Source organism: Muscardinus avellanarius, assembly GCF_963383645.1.
Source record: "Muscardinus avellanarius genome assembly, chromosome: 10".
Lineage (NCBI taxonomy): Eukaryota > Metazoa > Chordata > Mammalia > Rodentia > Gliridae > Muscardinus > Muscardinus avellanarius.
Window position 1 is genome coordinate 57222344 of NC_137796.1, and position 17993 is coordinate 57240336.

The window sequence follows — 17993 nt, forward strand, 5'->3', positions numbered from 1 at the left end:
GGCTTGCAGTGGGAGCTGAGAGGGAGCTGACGGCATTTTGGGTGGGAGATGGGTTGGCTCTGGGGAAAGTCCTGGATGGTCATGGATGGAAGCTGGGGGGTGGCCTGAGGTTGGCTGTAGATGGGGCCAGATGGGGATGGTTACAGGCTAGGGCGGGAAGGTAGCAGGCTGGGGCTGGGTGCTGGGGCTGAGTCAGGGGGGTCGAGCTGTGTGGGCGTGGCCTGGGGACAGATTGGGAGGAGAGGGAGGGGTTGACAGTGGGATGGTAAGATAAAGGTGGTGACAGGCTGGGGTCGGGACAAGTGGGCCTGGGTTAGTTTGGGGCTGATGGGTTGAGGCTAGACCCAGCAGGCGCTGGGGAGGGGGCTGGGTTAAAGCGACCACTCACGGCGCCCCTTTCTCCCCTCGGCGGCAGCAGCCCGGGCGCCCCTTGCGTCTCATGCAATAGAAGGCGGCGACCACGAGGAGCAGGAGGCCCACGCTGACAGCCACAGCCATGACAGCCACTCCGGCCTGGGCGGTCTGGGGCGCCACTGCAAGGGCGGGACAGAGAGAGGAGGGCTGAGCCTGCGGCTCCGTGGGCCGCATAGCCCCACACCGGCTCCTTTAATACCTGGGGGTCACTCACCAGTGCCGAAGTGGAAGACATGACTGACTTTCCCCTGGGAGTTGGCGGCCTCGCAGGACACGCCCTCGCGGCCCAGGGCACTGGTCACTCTCAGGGTCAAGGAGCTGCTCACCCAGCCTTTGCCCCCGGGGACTGGCTCTGCAGGCTGTGGAGGCTGGGGTCAGGTCTGGGCCCCTGGGGACCAAGGGCCAGGATGTTTGAGGAGGGGTGGGGGTGGAGAAGAAAGTCCCTTACGCTGCCCCCCAGCTGGTTCCAGGTGAGCTGGGGCTCCGGGTGGCCGCGGGCAGAGCAGATCAGCTTGACCTCGTCTCCTTCCGTCCAGCCGCCCTCTACCTTGGGCTCCATCTCCCCTGCCCTTAGCTCTGGAGACCCTGTGGGTGGTGGGTATGAGAATAAAGAGGCGGGAGAGCCAGGCGTGGTGGCACGCACCCAGTTCTTGGGAGGCGGAGACAAGAGGATTGCAGGTTTGAGGCCAGCCTCAGCAATTTAACAAGATATCCCAGCAATTTAGTGAAACTCTGTTTCAAAACAGAGTGAAGTTAGCTGGGCATGGTGGCCCACTCTTGTAATCCCCGCGCTTGGGAGGCTGAGACAGGAGGATGGCACGGGTTCGAAGCCAGCCTCAGCTACTGAGTGAGGCTCTCAGCAACTTAGTGAGATCCTGTTTCCAAATAAAGTATTTAAAAATAGGTCTGGGAGTGTAGCCCGGAGGTAGAAAAGCCCCTGGGTTCCACCCCCAGTACCACAAAAACAAAACAAAACAAAACAGAGTGAGGTCGGGGGTGAGGATGGGAGGTAGAATGCCCCTAGATTCAATCCCCAGTAAGTGAGAGACAGACACAGGCAGACAGAACCAGAGGAATGGGCGGGGCCTCCACCTGCCAGTCAGTCCCCATGCAAGCCCCGCCCCTCGAACCTTGGACCAGCAGCCTGAAGCTCCGGGTGCGGCTGAGGAGGGGGACGGTGGGCACCGAGGCCTCGCAGACGTAGGTGCCAGCGGAATCGAAGGTGAAGGAGCTGAGCGGCAGCGTGGGGCCATCCGCCAGGGGAACTGAGTCCTGGGGAGGGCAGAGGGAGAGGAAAGCAGGCAGGGCCCGGGTGAGTGAGGGCGAGGAGGGGACAGAAGCGAGGAGGGCCTGAGGTCTCTCTCCCTTCTCACCTTGGTCCAGCGCAGGGTGGGCGCGGGCAGGCCCTGCGTGGAGCAGGTCACGGCAGTGCGGCTGCTGTTCAGGTGCACGGAGAGCTCCTCCCCCACGCTGAGCTCCAGGGGGTCCAGGTCTGGAGGAGGGTACAGGGCTGTCACCTTCCCCAGCCCCTCACCCACTCGCTAGGGCTCTCCAGGGCTGTCGGGTGCAGACATGAAGGGATGAGAGGAGAGTCAGCGAGAGCCCCAAGCGCCCTCCCCTTCTCCTGCTTCTGTGGCATCCCTGTTCTCCCGCCTGCACCCTCCTGCCAAGATGTAGGGGTCCACATACACACCAGACGGGGCTACTTTTCTCCAAGCTGGCATTTCTAACCCAAGGTTAATAGATGACTTTGGGGGTCCAGGTGAATTTCCTGTGAACTTTCTCCCCCAAGCAGGGGCATTCTACCTCCACTCTACGCCCCCAGCACTACTTTATTTTGATTTCAAAACAGGGTCTGCCAGCCGGGCGTGGTGGCGCACGCTTATAATCCCCGTGCTTGGGAGGCAGAGACAGGAGGATCGCGCAGGTTCGAAGCCAGCCGCGCGCACTGGCTTAGGAGACCCTGTTTCCAAGTAAAAATGTAAAACTAGGTCTGGGAGTGTAGCCCGGAGGTAGAAGGGCTTCCAGGAACCCCAGTACCACCAAAAAAAAACAAAAAACAAAAAACAAAAAACAGGGTCTGTCGGGAGGCTGAGACAGGAGGATCGCACGGGTTCAAAGCCAGCCTCAGCTACTTAGTGAGGCTCTCAGCAACTTAGTGAGACCCTGTTTCCAAATAAAGTATAAAATAGGTCTGGGAGTATAGCCCGGAGGTAGAAAAGCCCTTGGGTTCCACCCCCAGTACCACCAAAAAACAAAACAAAACAACAAAAAAACAGGGTCAAATGTCTAAATTGATGAGTCCCACAACTTGCTGAGGCTGTACTGGAATCTGCAGTCCCGTCTCAGCCTCCTCCCAGGCACTGGGATTACAGGCATGCGCCACCATGCCCGGCTTAATATTTTATTTTGAACAGGGTCTCACTAAATTGCTGAGGGCCTCGTTAAGTAGTCGAGCCTAGCCTGGAAAATGGAATACTTCTGTCTCAACCTCCCAAGTACTGGGAATAAAGGTGCGCACCACCCCCAGCTCTTATTTATTTTGAAACAGGGTCTTGTTAAGTTGCAGAATCTTGCCAGGTTGCTGAGACTGGCCTTGAGCCTGTGATCCTCCTGTCTTAGCTTCCAAGTACTGGGATTTCCAGGTGGGCACCACCACGCCCCACACAGTAGGTAAGCACTCTACCACTGGACCCAGTCCCCTCTCCTCCCGTTCCTCCCTCTATACCCACCATTTCTTAAAGATTTTTTATCTTCTGCTCCCATGATGGACACTTTTAAGCCCTCCCGTCTCTGATTCCCACTGTCCTGACCACCTCCTCACTAATCTATTCCTCACTCTCGTCCTCCCTCCATCTTCCAGTGTGCAACAAGTATCTTTTCAATGTACGTGCTGGTCAATCCTCTCCTCTGTTTAAAGTATTGCAGTGGCTCCCCAGTACCCTCGGTATGCCTCATAACCAAACTCCCCGACAGCCTGCAGATCCCGCCTGCTCTGGCCCTGGCCCACCTCATCCATGGTCTCCCACCCTCCCCTCCTGTGTACTGAGTTCTAGCACACTAAATTCCAGCACTATGTGCTTCGATATCACTGTGTGTGTGTGTATGTGTGTTGGGGATTGAACCCAAGGACATTCTACCTCTGAGCTACATCCCCAGCCTCTTTTATTTTATATTTTAGAACAGAGTCTCACTAGGTTGCCGAGTCTCACTATTGCCGAGGCTGGCCTCAAACCTATAATCCTCCTGTCTCAGCCTCCCAAGTACTGAAATTGTGATTTCTTTTTCTTTTTCTTTCTTTTTTTTTTTTTTTTTGGTACTGGGGGTTGAACCCTGGAGCATTTTACCTCCAAGCTACACCTCCAGCCCTTTTAATTTTGAAACAGAGTCTCACTAAGTTGCTGAGGGTCTTGGTAAGTTACTTAGTCTGGTCTTAGTCTGAGATCCTCCTGTCTCAGCCTTCCAATCCTCGGATTACAGGTGTGTACCACTACGCTCAGCCTGTGTCATACTCAGATGTCCCTTTCTCACAGATGCCTTCCCAAAGGCCCTATTATGGACACCCAGATTTCCCAACACTGAAGAATTTATTCCCCAGCTGCTGAGAAGGAGAGCAGCTGTCAGCTGTCAGCACTCTCTGGGAACTGCCTTGGCTGGCTGCAGAGAGCCCCTCGCCCAAGGTCGTGCCCCCTCCCTGGGGAGCACACATCCAATGACTGTTTGCCCTGACTGGGTAGGGTGTAAAGCCCCCTGCCCATCCCAACTGAGGACAACGGTGAGGGGCAAATGGGCTTCCAGTGCCCTGCAGAGACAAGGCCTTCTTTTGCATTGGTGATTAAACTCAGGGACATACTATCTCCAAGCTATACCCCAGCCCTCTTTATTTTTTGTTTTGAAATGGGGTCTTGCTTAGTTGCTGAGGCTGGCCTTGAACCTGCAATCTACCAGTCTCAGCCTCCCAAGTACTGGGAATCTAAGCATGCCCCTGCCACTGTGCCTGGCTCAAGTAAGGCCTTCTTTAGGCCACAGCCAGACTTCTTCCCCTGCCTGATTTTGCTTCTTCACTTCCCTATCTCCCCAGGGACTCCCCACATACTTTCTGCCCAGAGATCCCCATTTCAGAATCCATTTCCTCTTCTGTTTCCCGGGATGCAGACCAAGGCACTTCCCATCTAAGATAATCCGCTAAGGAGCTGGGCACGGTAGCCGGGTGTCCCAGCATTTGGGAGGCTGAGACAGGAGGATCACAGTTCGTGGACAGCCTGAGCTATTACTTAGTGAGGCCCTTTGCAACTCAGTGAGACCCTGTTTCAAAAAATAAATAATAATAATAATAAAAAAAAAAATAGGGCTGGGGTGTACCTCGAAGGTAAAATGCTCCTGGGTTCTATCCCCAGTACCACAAAAAGAAAAAGAAAAAAAAAAAAAAAAGCTGGGCATGGTAGGACACACCTGTGATCTCTCAGTACTCGGGAGGCTGAGCCGGGAGGATCATAAGTTTCAAGACAGCCTCAGCAATGTAACCAGCCAGATTCGGCGACCTAGCGAGACCCTGTTTCAAAATGAAAATAAAATAGGGCTCGGGATGTAGCTCTGAAGAAGAATGCTCCTGGGCTCAACCCCCAGTATTGCAAAACAAACAACAAATAAATCAAAATAGCTAGGAGGAGCCGGGCGCGGTGGTGCACGTTTGTAATCCCAGTACTTAGGAGGCTGAAACAGGAGGATCGCAGGTTCGCAGCCAGCCTCAGCTATTCAGTGAGCCCCTTTGCAACTCGGTGAGACCCTGTTTCAAAAAATAGAATAAAAAATAGGGCTGGGGGGTGTAGCTCAGATGTAATACCTCTGGGTTCAATTCCTAGTACTGCAATTAAAAAAAAAAAAAATAGCTAGGAGGTAGAATGCCCTGGATTCATCCCCGTATCTCTCATCTCTCTCTCTCTCTTTCTCTCTCTCTCTCTCTCTCTCTCTCTCTCTCTCTCTCTCTCACACACACACACACACACACACACACACACACATGCGCACGCATGCACACACCAGTCAACTAATCCAAACACCTCTTGGCCAGTTCTTTCTACCCTACCAGTCCACCAGTGTCATGGCCTGTAGATACAATGGGAGCTACTAGAAATGTCTCCTTTAGTACTGACCACCTGACTCCAGTGGGAGGACATGGCACATTTGGTTCAGAGTTCACAAATGTGTGCCTGACATCTGCACTGTGCACCCTAAAAAGGCATACTAGGGAGCACCCAAGGGGAACAAAGACTTTGCCATGAGAGGTAAACTGCAAAGGCTTCTGGGAAACCCAAGGTCCAAGAGGCTAGTTAGAAATCAATGCCTGAAACCCCAGCACTTGGAGTATTTGGGAGACTCAGACAGGAGGGTCGCAGGCGCAGTGCCAGCCTTAGCAACTAACACGACTCCCAGCAATTTAGTGAGACCCTGTTTAAAACAATAAATAAATAAGAAAGGTCTGGTGGTATAGCTCGAATTCAGTCCTTAGTACCCAAAAGGAAAAGGAAAGAAAGAAAGAAAGAAAGAAAGAAAGAAAGAAAGAAAGAAAAGAAAAGAAAAGAAATCAATGGTGGTAGAGAGAATGAAGAGTCAAGGTTGGAATAAGGAGAGAAGTTTGGGCCGGGCGTCATGGTGCACACCTGTTATCCCAGTACTTGAGAGACTGAGTAGAATTGCAGATTCGAGGCCAACCTCAGCAATTTAGCGAGACCCTTTTTAAAAATAAAAAGAACTGGGGATATAACTCAGAGGCAGAATGCCCCTCGGTTGAATCCCCAATACGAGAGAGAGAGAGAGAGAGAGAAAAGGAGGAGGAGGAGGAGGAGAAAGAGGGAGAAAGAGAGAGAGGAGGAGGAGGAAAGAGAGGAGAGGAGAGGAGAAGAGAGGAGAGCAGAGGAGAGCAGAGCAGAGCAGAGCAGAGGAGAGGAGAGCAGAGGAGAGGGAGCTTGGGTGTGATAAGGAGCCAGCCCTGACCTGAGGGAGGGTCAATGGATACTGAAACTGGCCAGGTGAGCATCAAGGCTGTGAAGTGGGATCTGGGCTTTCTCCTCAAAACATCAGGGAGCTATAGCAAGTTCTAAGAGGTGTGTGTGTGTGTGTGTGTGAACAGCTGCATGCTCTAGCGGTCTTGTATGGGGTGGATTAGAGGAGGTGGGGCAGGGACCCAGGGCAGGTAATAGAAATGGGCAGAGCCAGGGTTGGAGGCGGCTGGTGTGAGCCCCCCGCCCCCCAGGGCTCTCACAGGCCACACGCAGCTCCAGGGTCTTGGTGAGCTGCACGTCCTCAGCGGCGTCGTAGTCTTCTACTCTGCAGCCGTAGATCCCACTCTGGCTCCGGCTCGCCCCTGCCAGGGTCCAGTTCCCCTGGAGGTTGGTATTCAGCACTTCCTCCTGCTTGTCCTGGGTGAGCAGAGAGGAGGAGCCGGGCTCAGGAGCCACCCTGGCCCATGAGGGCCTGGTCTCTAACGGAGTGCCACGCCAGGCCAGAGCCCATTCAAGCCGGGGTCCTCCAGGATGGGACACACTCGGTCAGCTAGTAGGTCACCAGGCCAGGTGCTTTGCTACCCCGAGCCCCCCACCCCCAGGTAAAAATGAAAAGCTGGGGGCTGGATGGCTCAGTGGTAGAGCACTTGCCAAGCAAGGTCCTGGGTTCTATCCCCACCCAGCACGGTGAAAAAAAAAATTTTTTATATTGAAAACAAGAAGTTGGTCCAGGTAAGTATGTCAGACTGGGTCAGGAGCTCCAAAGGGACTATGGGGCGGTCACCTGAAGGCGGAAAAATGTGTACTCGGGACTGGGGCTGCCGTCCCCCTGGCAGAGCAGCTGCACCGCGTCACCCTCGCGCACCCAGCCCTCCGTGGTGGACGGGCTGTCCACCCAGAACTGCACATGCTCCGTGGGATCTGGGGAAGACAGCAAAGAGAAGGGTGAGGCTTGAGGCTGGATGAAGGCAGAGTCAGGGGGCGCTGTGGGTGTCCAAGGGGACGGATTATATGTATGATTTTATGGTATTAGGTATTGAACCCAGGGGCATTCTACCTCTGACCTATACCCCCAGCCTTTTTTTTTTTTTTTAAGTTCTGAAACAGGATCTAGGTAAGTTGCTGAGAACCTCACTAAGTTGCAGAGGCTGTCCTCAAACCTGCAGTCTTTCTGTCTCAGCCTCCCAAGTACTGGGATGACAGGCATGTGCCACTGTGCCCTGCTAGGTCCTTTTTTTTTTTTTTTTTTTTTTTTTTGTGGGTCTGGGGATGGAACCCAGGGGCATTTGACCTCTGAGATATACCTCCTGTCCTATTTTGTATTTTTATTTTGAAATAGTGTCTCACTGAGTTGCAGAGGGCCTCACTAAGTAGCTGAGGCTGTCCGCGAACTGTGTTCCTCCGGTCTCAGCCTCCCCAATGCTGGGATTACAAGCGTGCGCCACCACACCTGGCTAGGTCCTATTTATTAAGGCTCAGGTTCACACTTATTCTGAAAGCGTGCACCCGAGCTTGAAATAAACTGAGGGTATAGGTCAAAGGTCAGAGATCAATAAGAAGGACAGGTTGGTGTGAGATTTGGGGCTATGTATCATACAGGGACCCAATTCAGGTCTGAGAGGGTGCAGTGGTCCACAGGGTTTGGGTTGCTCTGCAGGGGTCAGAGCCAGGATGTGCTAGCATATTATGTCAGAGGCCAGAGGTCAGTAGCTGACCCAGCCCACGCTGGGGCTGGAGGCAGGGGCTGCAGGCCTGGAGGGGGGTGTGCAGTGTGGTTGGAGAGCATCTACTCACAGTGCAGGGTGAGGTGGAAGGTCGGGCTGTCCAGGCGGCCTTGCTTGCCCGAGGGCAGGCTGTAGTGAGCGGCGCAGTAGAAACTGGCATCCCGGTCAGCTTTTTGGAGCCGGAGGTACAGGGTGCTGGTGAGGGATAGCAGGCCCGAGGCCTCCCGGACAGTTCGGCTAGTCATGTAGCCCTCTGGGAGGGAGGGCAAAGGTGGTCAGCAGGCCCGCCCCAGCCACCACACACCCCATCCCAGGTCATGCCAAGCCTTGCCCCGCTCACCTGGGTTCATTTCCATGGGTACCTCCAGGCGCTGCCCGTTGCGGTACCACGTGATCTGGGGAGCTGGGTTCCCATTCTGGCTTTTGCAGGTGGCAATCTGAGGCAGAAGCGGGCATGGACCTGGGCTTGGGGCCAGGACTCTCAAATGTGGGTCCCCTTTGCCCTCAGGTTCCCCTCCTTAGACGCAGGAGTCTAGGATCTGTCTTCCCCAGGAGCAGAAGTTACCTAGCCCCATGCTCCCACTTCTGGCACTAAGCAGCCCAGATTTGCAGTCCCCTCCCTGCCCCAATGCCCTACATCAGGGTTGTCCCCCAAGGTACCTCCTGTGCAGACTCCTCTATCACAGACAGTATCCCGTTGTTGGGGGACACCTCAGTGGCCTCTGGTTTTGCTATGGGGAAGATATGCATGTTAGGAGTTCCTTCCACACGTCCCTCGCCTGCCTGGTGTCCCCACCCAGGGGTGCCCGGGGACACTCACCAAACACACGGAGACTCGCAGTGGCCTCGGCAGTGCCCGCTGCCTCGGCCCTCACCACGCACACATAGTCCCGCTCGTCTCCCACCTGGGCCTCGGCCAGCACCAGGCGCCCCTGGGAGTCCAGATGGTAGGGGGGACTGCGGCCCCGAGAGTCATGCACTCTGCCCCGGAGCTCCGAGCCCTGTGTCTCTGCAGAGGCCAGATGATGGCGGGTCCCGGAGCGGTCAGTCTGCAGCAGGTGCAAGGGAGGGTCTCAGCTCCCTGGGGTCCTTTCCTTCTGCCCCACCGTCCCTCTTGGCAGCCCCTCTGTTGTACTTCTTCTTCTTTTTTTTTTTTTTTAGTACTGGGGTTGTACCCCAGGGCATTCTACTGCTGTGCCACACCCACGGTCCTTTTTATTTCTTTTTTTTTTATTTGTACATTATATTCATACATCATATTGTGGTAAAGGTCCTTTTTAATTCTATTATTATTATTATTATTATTATTAATTATTTTGCAGGGGCATTCTACCTCCGAGCTACACCCCCAGCCCTATTTTTTAGTCTTTTTTATTTTTGAAACCGGGTCTCACTGAGTTGCAAAGGGCCTCACTAAGTAGCTGAGCCTGTCCACGAATTGCAAGCCTCCCGTCTCAGCCTCCCAAATGCTGGGATTACAAGTGTGCGCCACCACACCCGGCTTCACCTCCAGCCCTATATTTTATTCTTTATTTTGAAACAGAGTCTCACTGAGTTGCAAAGGGCCTCACTAAGTAGCTGAGGTTACCCACAAAACGCAATCCTCCAGTCTCAGCCTCTGGGATTACAAGAATACACCACCATGCCCAGCTTTATTTTCATTGTTATTTGTGGGGGTGTGTGAGGGATTGAACCCAGGGGCATTCTACCTCTGAGCTACACGCCCACCCCATTTTAATTTTTGTTTTAAAACAGGGCCTCATCTCGCTAGATTGTTTAGAGTATCACTATATTAACCTACAATTCTCCTGTCTCAGCCTCTCCAGTACTGGGGTTATAGGCATGCACCATCATGCCTGGCTTCTTATATTTTACTATTTTATTTAATTTTAGTTTTTGTTTGTGGTAGTAGGATGGTACCCAGGGGCATTTTACCTCTGAGCTACACTCCAACCCTATTTTTTATTTTTATTTATTTATTTATTTATTTTTGTGGTACTGGAGGTAGAACCCAGGGGCTTTTCTACCTCCGGGCTATATCCCAGACCTATTTTGTATTTTATTTGGAAACAGGGTGTCACTAAGTTGCTGAGAGCCTCACTAAGTAGCTGAGGCTGGCTTCGAACCTGTGCGATCCTCCTGTCTCAGCCTCCCAAGCGCTGGGATTACAAGCATGCGCCACCATGCCCGGCTTATTTATTTTATTTATTTTTTGTGGGTCTAGGGATGGAACCCAGGGGCGTTCTATACCTCTGAGCTACTCCCCAAGCCCTCTTTTTTTTTTTTTTAATCTTTTTTTATTTTGAAACAGGGTCTCACTGAGTTGCAAAGGGCCTCACTAAGTAGCTGAGGCTGTCTGCGAACTGTGATCCTCCTATCTCAGCCTCCTGAATTCTGGGATTACAAGAGTGTTCCACTACGCCCAGCTTTCCTATTTTATTTTTTTTTATTCGAAACAGGATCTTGTTAAGTTGCTGAGGCTGGCTTCGAACCTGTGACCTTCCTGTCTCAGCCTCTCAAGTACTGGGATTACAGGCATGCACTAACATGCTCAGCTATTCGCCATGCGCCTTTTCCTCCATCTCATTCTGTTCCCATATCTCCTCCTCTGTCAGTCTCTCCCCTCCAGCCTCGAATCTAATTCTCCTCCCCTCCCCTCCCGCTCTCCAGTCCCCAGCTCTCAGGGGACTGTCACTGTGTGGTTCCTCCCTCAAGAGCCCATGTTCTGCAGGAGGACTTCTCCACTGCACACATCTCCCGGCTCAGATACCTCGGACCTTGGAGAGTACCTTAGCCTACTGGGCCTCAACTTCCCCATCTGTAAAGTAGAAAGACAGGACCGGAGCAGGACGTGGTGGCACACGCCTGTAATCCCAGTACTTGGGAGGCTGAGATAGGAGGATTGCAGGTTTAAGGACAGCCTCATCAAGAGGTGAGGCTCCCATCAACCTAGCAAGATGCTGTTTCAAAATACAATACAAAATAGGGCTAGGGGTGTAACCTGGAGGTAGAATGCACCTGAGTTCAATCTCCAGTACTGCACACACACACACACACACATGCACACAAATTTAAAAAGAAAGAAAGAAAGAAAGCCAGCCAGCCAGGTGTGGTGGCTCATGCCTGTAATCCCTGTACTTGGGAGGCTAAGACAGGAGAATTGCAGGCAACTTATTGAGGCTCTCAGCAACTTAGTGAGACTGTTTCCAGGTAAAAATGAAGAGGAGCTCAGTGTGCCGGCGCATGTTTGTAATCTGAGTACTTGGGAGGCTGAGACGGGAGGATCGCAACCTAGTGAGACCATGTTTTAAAATAAAATAGAGAACTGGGCATAATGGTGCACACAGCCTCAGCTACTTAATGAGGCTCTCAGCAACTTAGTGAGACGTTGATTTCTAATAAAATATGAAATAGGTCTGGGAGTATAGCCCAGAGGCAAAAAGCCCCTGGGTTCCATCCTCAGTACCACACACACAACAAAATAAAATAAAATAAAATAAAATAGGGTTGGGAGTGTAGCTTGGAGGTAGAATGCTCTCTTGGGTTCAATCTCCAGTTACTTACACACACACACACACACACACACACACACACACACACACACACACTCGCCCACGCACGTGGTTGAGGGTGTGGCTCAGAGTCTGAATGCCCCTGAGTTCAATTCCCAGTACCAAAAATAAAATAAAATGGTCTGAGATTGTAACTCAGTTCAATCCCCACAACCCCCCCCCCCATACACACAAAATAGAAACACACAGCTCGGTGGCTCTCTCCCAGCCTTTCGGCCTTTCGGGCTCAGAGGAGGGCCTGAGTGTGGGCAGCCCTGAGGTAAGCCCCGCACCTCTTTGCCTTCCCACCTGGGCCCTGCCGAAGTACTCACAAGGAACCACTCCAGCACAAAGTGGCCTGGGTTGCCCAGGGGGGCGCAGTCCAGGGTGACGAGCTCGCCTCGCATCACCTCCACTAGTGGGGGCACCGACACGCGCACCTGCGCCCGGGCACCTGCGGGACAGCAGCAGAGCTCCACACAGCCGCCAAGAGGGAGAACCTCCAGCCAAGCCCCCTCCCTCAGGCCCAGGGGTCCAGGTCCTGCCCTCCTCCCTCAGACCCAGGGGTCCAGCCCCAGCCCCCTCCCTCAGATACAGGGGTCCAGGCCCCAGCCCTCCTCCCTCACTTCAGACCCAGGGGTCCAGCCCCAACTCTCCTCCCTCAGACCCAGGGGCCCAGGCCCAGCCTCTTCCCTCAGACTCAGGGCTCCAGGCCCAGCCTCCTCCCTCAGACCCAGGGGTCCAGACCTAGCCCTCTTCCCTCAGACCCAGTGGGCCAGCCCCAGCCCTCCTACCTCAGACCCAGGGGTCCAGACCTAGCCCTCTTCCCTCAGACCCAGTGGGCCAGCCCCAGCCCTCCTACCTCAGACCCAGGGGTCCAGACCTAGCCCTCTTCCCTCAGACCCAGTGGGCCAGCCCCAGCCCTCCTACCTCAGACCCAGGGGTCCAGACCTAGCCCTCTTCCCTCAGACCCAGTGGGCCAGCCCCAGCCCTCCTACCTCAGACCCAGGGGCCCAGGCCCAGCCTCCTCCCTCAGACCCAGGGGCCCAGGCCCAGCCTCTTCCCTCAGACTCAGGGCTCCAGGCCCAGCCCTCCTACCTCAGACCCAGGGGCCCAGGCCCAGCCTCCTCCCTCAGACCCAGGGGTCCAGACCTAGCCCTCTTCCCTCAGACCCAGTGGGCCAGCCCCAGCCCTCCTACCTCAGACCCAGGGGTCCAGGCCCAGCCTCCTACCTCAGACCCAGTGGGCCAGCCCCAGCCCTCCTACCTCAGACCCAGGGGCCCAGGCCCAGCCTCCTCCCTCAGACCCAGGGGCCCAGGCCCAGCCTCTTCCCTCAGACTCAGGGCTCCAGGCCCAGCCCTCCTACCTCAGACCCAGGGGCCCAGGCCCAGCCTCCTCCCTCAGACCCAGGGGTCCAGACCTAGCCCTCTTCCCTCAGACCCAGTGGGCCAGCCCCAGCCCTCCTACCTCAGACCCAGGGGCCCAGGCCCAGCCTCCTCCCTCAGACCCAGGGGCCCAGGCCCAGCCTCTTCCCTCAGACTCAGGGCTCCAGGCCCAGCCCTCCTACCTCAGACCCAGGGGCCCAGGCCCAGCCTCCTCCCTCAGACCCAGGGGTCCAGACCTAGCCCTCTTCCCTCAGACCCAGTGGGCCAGCCCCAGCCCTCCTACCTCAGACCCAGGGGTCCAGACCTAGCCCTCTTCCCTCAGACCCAGTGGGCCAGCCCCAGCCCTCCTACCTCAGACCCAGGGGCCCAGGCCCAGCCTCCTCCCTCAGACCCAGGGGCCCAGGCCCAGCCTCTTCCCTCAGACTCAGGGCTCCAGGCCCAGCCCTCCTACCTCAGACCCAGGGGTCCAGACCTAGCCCTCTTCCCTCAGACCCAGTGGGCCAGCCCCAGCCCTCCTACCTCAGACCCAGGGGTCCAGACCTAGCCCTCTTCCCTCAGACCCAGTGGGCCAGTCCCAGCCCTCCTACCTCAGACCCAGGGGTCCAGGCCCAGCCTCCTACCTCAGACCCAGGGGTCCAGGCCCAGCCTCCTACCTCAGACCCAGGGGTCCAGGCCCAGCCCCCCTCCCTCAAACTTAGCTCCTCTTTCCTTCCATCTCTGGTTTCTTAGACCCCACAGGTGTCTCTCCATCTCTCCCCTCACTTGCAGAGCCAAGGGCTGCCTCTCCACACACACACACACACACACACACACACACACACACACACACACACACACAAGCCACACAGGACCCTGGTGGCCTTTGTTCAATGCTCCTGAGGTGAAACTTTTCTGCCAGCTCTTCTCCCATTAGAGCAAACGCCCCTAGCGGGCAGGGCCAGGCCTGGCTCATTCCTCTGCCTCCAGCACCCTGGGTAGGGCCCGGCCCCGTGGTGTATTAGCAACGCCTCTCCTTGGTCTCTCTCAACCTGTCTCCCTCAGCTCTGTGCTCTTCTGCTCTCTCGTGCTTAGGGGGCTGGGGTGTGGGCTGCCTCTGGGCCACAACTGAGGGCTGAGGCAGGATGGGTGTGTGTGGGGGTGGCGAGGGGGACAGGGCTGGGCAGGTTTCAGGAATGTGGGAGGGGCAGGCTGGCTGAGACCTGCCCAGCCTGGCGCCAGAGCCCCCCACCCGCCCCAGGGCCCCCCTGCCTCTTTCCTAGAGGAGTGAAGTGGGTATGGTGAGTCACCTCCGCAGGGCGAGGGGCAGGCCAGGAGCTCGGGTCCGGGGCGAGGGGCAGGCCAGGAGCGTGGGTCACGAGGGTGAGGACCCTGGGTCCTGGGGAGAAGGGGCTGGGGCCTTGGACTCTCAGGGCCTGGGGACACAGAAGGCTGCGTCCTATCCTCCTATGAGGGTTCTGGCAGATGGAGCAGCTACTGCCTGGAAAACACCATGCTCTTTACCCTCTGGGCTGGCATCCTGGCAGGGCTCTCAGTTCTTAGAACCTCTCTTCCCTTCCCGCCCAGCCTGGCCCAGGCCTACCCCTGGGGACCCACTATTTACCCTGCTCGTGGCAGGGGCCTAGATTCCCAGGCCCCCATCTCTGGCTCTGGCCTGTCCCAGGGGACCGGACTTGGGGCCAGGCTGATGCCAGGGGCTGGGTCTAAGCTGCAGAGAGCCGGGGAAGGCAGAGATGTCCTCTCTCTCCTCCAACCTCCTTCCTATCTCCCTTCCCCTGTCCGCAGCCCCTCGGGGCCTCCTCCCCTCCACCAGCCATGCAGGTGTGTGGCTTTATCTGGGGCCCCAGGAAGGGGACGCTGTCAGTCGGCAACACTTTGTTCACGTCGCTGCTCTGGGCTGGTCCTCTGGCCCTTTCCGAGGGAGGTGAGCTCTTTACAGAGAGCCTTGGCTCTGAATTTAGGTTGGGGAACCCTCAAATGTATCCATCACTGGCTGAGCTCTAGGATTCCTGACTTTTCTCAGGGCTGTCCATCTCTTCAAAACTTGAAAACCTTTGAGGGGACATTTTTGGGGGGTTTTGGTCTTTTTTGTCCTGGGTAAGGCCACTCTAGCCACCAGGAGACTGGAGTTTGGGATCCAAGGGAGTGGGGAGGGAAGGGTTCAGATTTTAGGGACCTGAGGGAATAGAGGACACAGGCCCAGGTTCCGGGGTCCTGGGTGGGGTAGGAAGGGACGGTTTCTCGGTTGTCTCTGGTCCGAAGCTGCGATATCTCCAGCTCTGAGCCTACCCGGTCCCCCAGGTCTCTGCTAGGAAGGGTACTCCCCAGGGACCCCAAGTCCCTCCCCCCACCCCGGGATCCCCAGATTTCGCCGCTCCCGAGGTCCCCAGCGTTTGCTTCCCGGGGTGAGTGAGAGCCCCTTCCCCTGGCCTGCCCGGGGCCCCCAGGGGCCGCCCCCTCCCGCCGGCTCTCCACGGGAGCCATACCTGGGTGCGCCGCCAGCACCAGCGCGAGCCACAGCAAGTGCGGGGCCGAGCGCGCCGCGGCGTCCGGCGGCTCCATGTTCGCGGCGGCGACTGAGCGGGGCCGAGGCTGCGGGCTGCGGGCGGCGGGCGGACCGCGGAGGCCCCGCCCCGGCCACGCCCCTCCCCGGGCGCGGGGCCAGGACCTCCCACCGCCCGAGCGGACCTCCCACCGCCCCGCTCCGTCCCACCCGCACCCGCTGACCAGTGCCCGCGCCCTGGCCAACCGGTCCGGCCGGTGTCCGAGCTGGAGTCCTAGCGGACACTTGCGGACGCCCCCCCTTCATTCAGATCTGGGACCCTGGGGACTCAGTCCCATCGGGTCAAGTAGCCAGCGGCGCTTGCGTCCTGGATTTTACAACCAGTGGCGCGCGCTGGCCTCTCCCAGTGGAACGAGTGACCCTCGGCATTACAAGTGGCCCGGGCAGCTTCTCCCGGGCTGCCGCGCCATGCCTTCGGCGGTGGCCTGTGCCCTGGGCCGGGCCTCTCATCTGACCGACCAGTGGCCCGAAACTGACCGGTTCGATCCCTTATGGCTGGTGGTCTTCAGATCAGTTCTGCCTAGGCCCACGCAGGATGAGGTGGGGGTGCGGGGTGCCCTCTCTACCCTCCGGCTAAAGACCTCCCTGGCTTCCCCCATCCAGGGAATCCCAGGAATGTCACCCCCCTTCCTCCTTCCCTCTCTCCCCTCATTCCCTCCCTACTTTGGGGGAGGGACCGAGATGAGGCTGGCAGGGGCAGGTGAGTGGAGGAGGGGCAGGGGCAGGGCACCTGAAGGAGGTGGAAAAGAGGGGCGCGGGTCAGACCGCTCAAGGCTCCCGTGAGCCCGGTTAGACTGGGACAAAATTCTTAGATGGCTGATTGGGGGTGGGGGGAGGGTTGGCACTGGTTACCTGGAAGAAGAGAGCCCAGGACACTGGTCAGAATAAGGGATCACTGGTTGTGCTGAGACAGATTCCTTGGGTCTCTGATCTGCCTGGGGGAGGGTCACTGGTTAGACAAGGGGCCGTGGAGACTTGGGTCCAATGCACAGAAAGGTTAAGATTTCAGGTCAGCGGGGGGAGTGAGCGCCTGGACTGGTCAAAGCTACTTTATCCATTTGTCACACAGGAGAGCAGTTGTTACACTGGAGAAGGTGACCTTTGAAAGTGAGCCGCACCAACCCCTCCCCCAGGAAGCCCTCCCCGAGGTTCTCTCCATTCTCCCCAACTCCCTGGGACCCCCATCCACACAGCCTGGGTAGTCCCCGTCTGGGGATGGATCCGACTTCCCCACTGGACTGTGAACCCCTTTGGGGGTCAGGGCAGGTGCTTGGGGAAGGATGCAAACTCAGAAGTACAAGAGCTCACATGCAAATTCCATCCCCACCAGTCCCGGGTCAAACACAAATTCACTCACAGACAAATGCAGTCAGTACTCCCAAGGCAGCGCCAGTGTTTCGCGGGCCAGGTTCACACACCATGAGCCCAGACGCCCACCCTCCGGTCTCCTGTTTCTGCCCTGTGCACCTGTTTACCTGGGCTGGACCCTGGTAGGTGCTTTCTCACCTGCTGTCTCCTTTCCAGTTTCAAGAACACTGCCAGCCCAGGTGCTAGGTGAGGGAGGAGGACAGAGGACAGCATGAAATATGTAAGAAAGAGGGAAGTCATGCCAGGCAGGGTGGCATGACGCCTGTCACGCCAGGCAGGGTGGCATGACTCCCAGTACTTGGGAGGCTGACATAGGAGGATCTCAGATGGGAAGCCAGCCTCAGCAACTCAGTGAGCCTCTTAGCAACTTAGCAAGATGAGACCCTCTCTTCCTATCGGTAGCCCTATTTCAAAATAAAAACAGCTGGGGGAGCCGGGGTGGTGGTGGTGCACGCTTGTAATCCCAGTATTCGGGAGGCTGAGACTGGGGGATCGCGGTCTCAGCTACTTAGTGAGGTTGTCTGCAACTTAGTGAAACCCTGTTTCAAAATAAAGAATAAAAAATAGGGCAGAGGGTGTAGCTCAGAGGTCAAATGTCCCTGAGTTTCATCCCCTGAAGCCCAAAAAGAAAAGGAAGAAAGGAAAAAAAAAAAAAAAAAAAAACAGCTAAGGGTGTAGCTCAGAGGCAGAATGCCCCTAGGTTCAATCTCTAGTGTCAAAATAAAAACATTAAAAACAAAGAGGGAAGTCACAGATCCCAGCCTTCGCCCCACACAGACTTGCAGAAACTAGTATTGTAACGTTACCTGCTTCTGTCATCTTCAATTTAGTCTCACCAAACAGCCAGAGGCACCCCGTTAAAATGTGAGTCATCTTGGTGTCAATGTTCTGCTCAAAGTCCCCTTGTGGCTCCTATCTTACTCGTAGTAAAAGCTTAAAGTTCTAAAGTTCTAGTTGGCTACTATGGCGCACGCCTGTAATCCCAGTGG

At 56.2% G+C, this 17993-nt stretch overlaps 1 protein-coding gene across 1 annotated transcript; it reads right to left on the minus strand.

The window, feature by feature from the left end:
* Positions 1 to 384: 384 nt before the first annotated feature.
* BCAM (basal cell adhesion molecule (Lutheran blood group)) lies at positions 385 to 15635 on the minus strand (the record flags this gene model as incomplete). The annotated part of the gene is made up of 13 exons (XM_080702960.1): positions 385 to 533; positions 629 to 773; positions 863 to 999; positions 1545 to 1686; positions 1788 to 1906; positions 6677 to 6833; positions 7201 to 7337; positions 8211 to 8393; positions 8481 to 8577; positions 8801 to 8871; positions 8961 to 9189; positions 12024 to 12145; positions 15560 to 15635. The coding sequence occupies 13 exons, from the start codon at positions 15633 to 15635 to the stop codon at positions 385 to 387; spliced, it is 1764 nt and encodes a 587-aa protein (XP_080559086.1).
* Positions 15636 to 17993: the final 2358 nt, after the last annotated feature.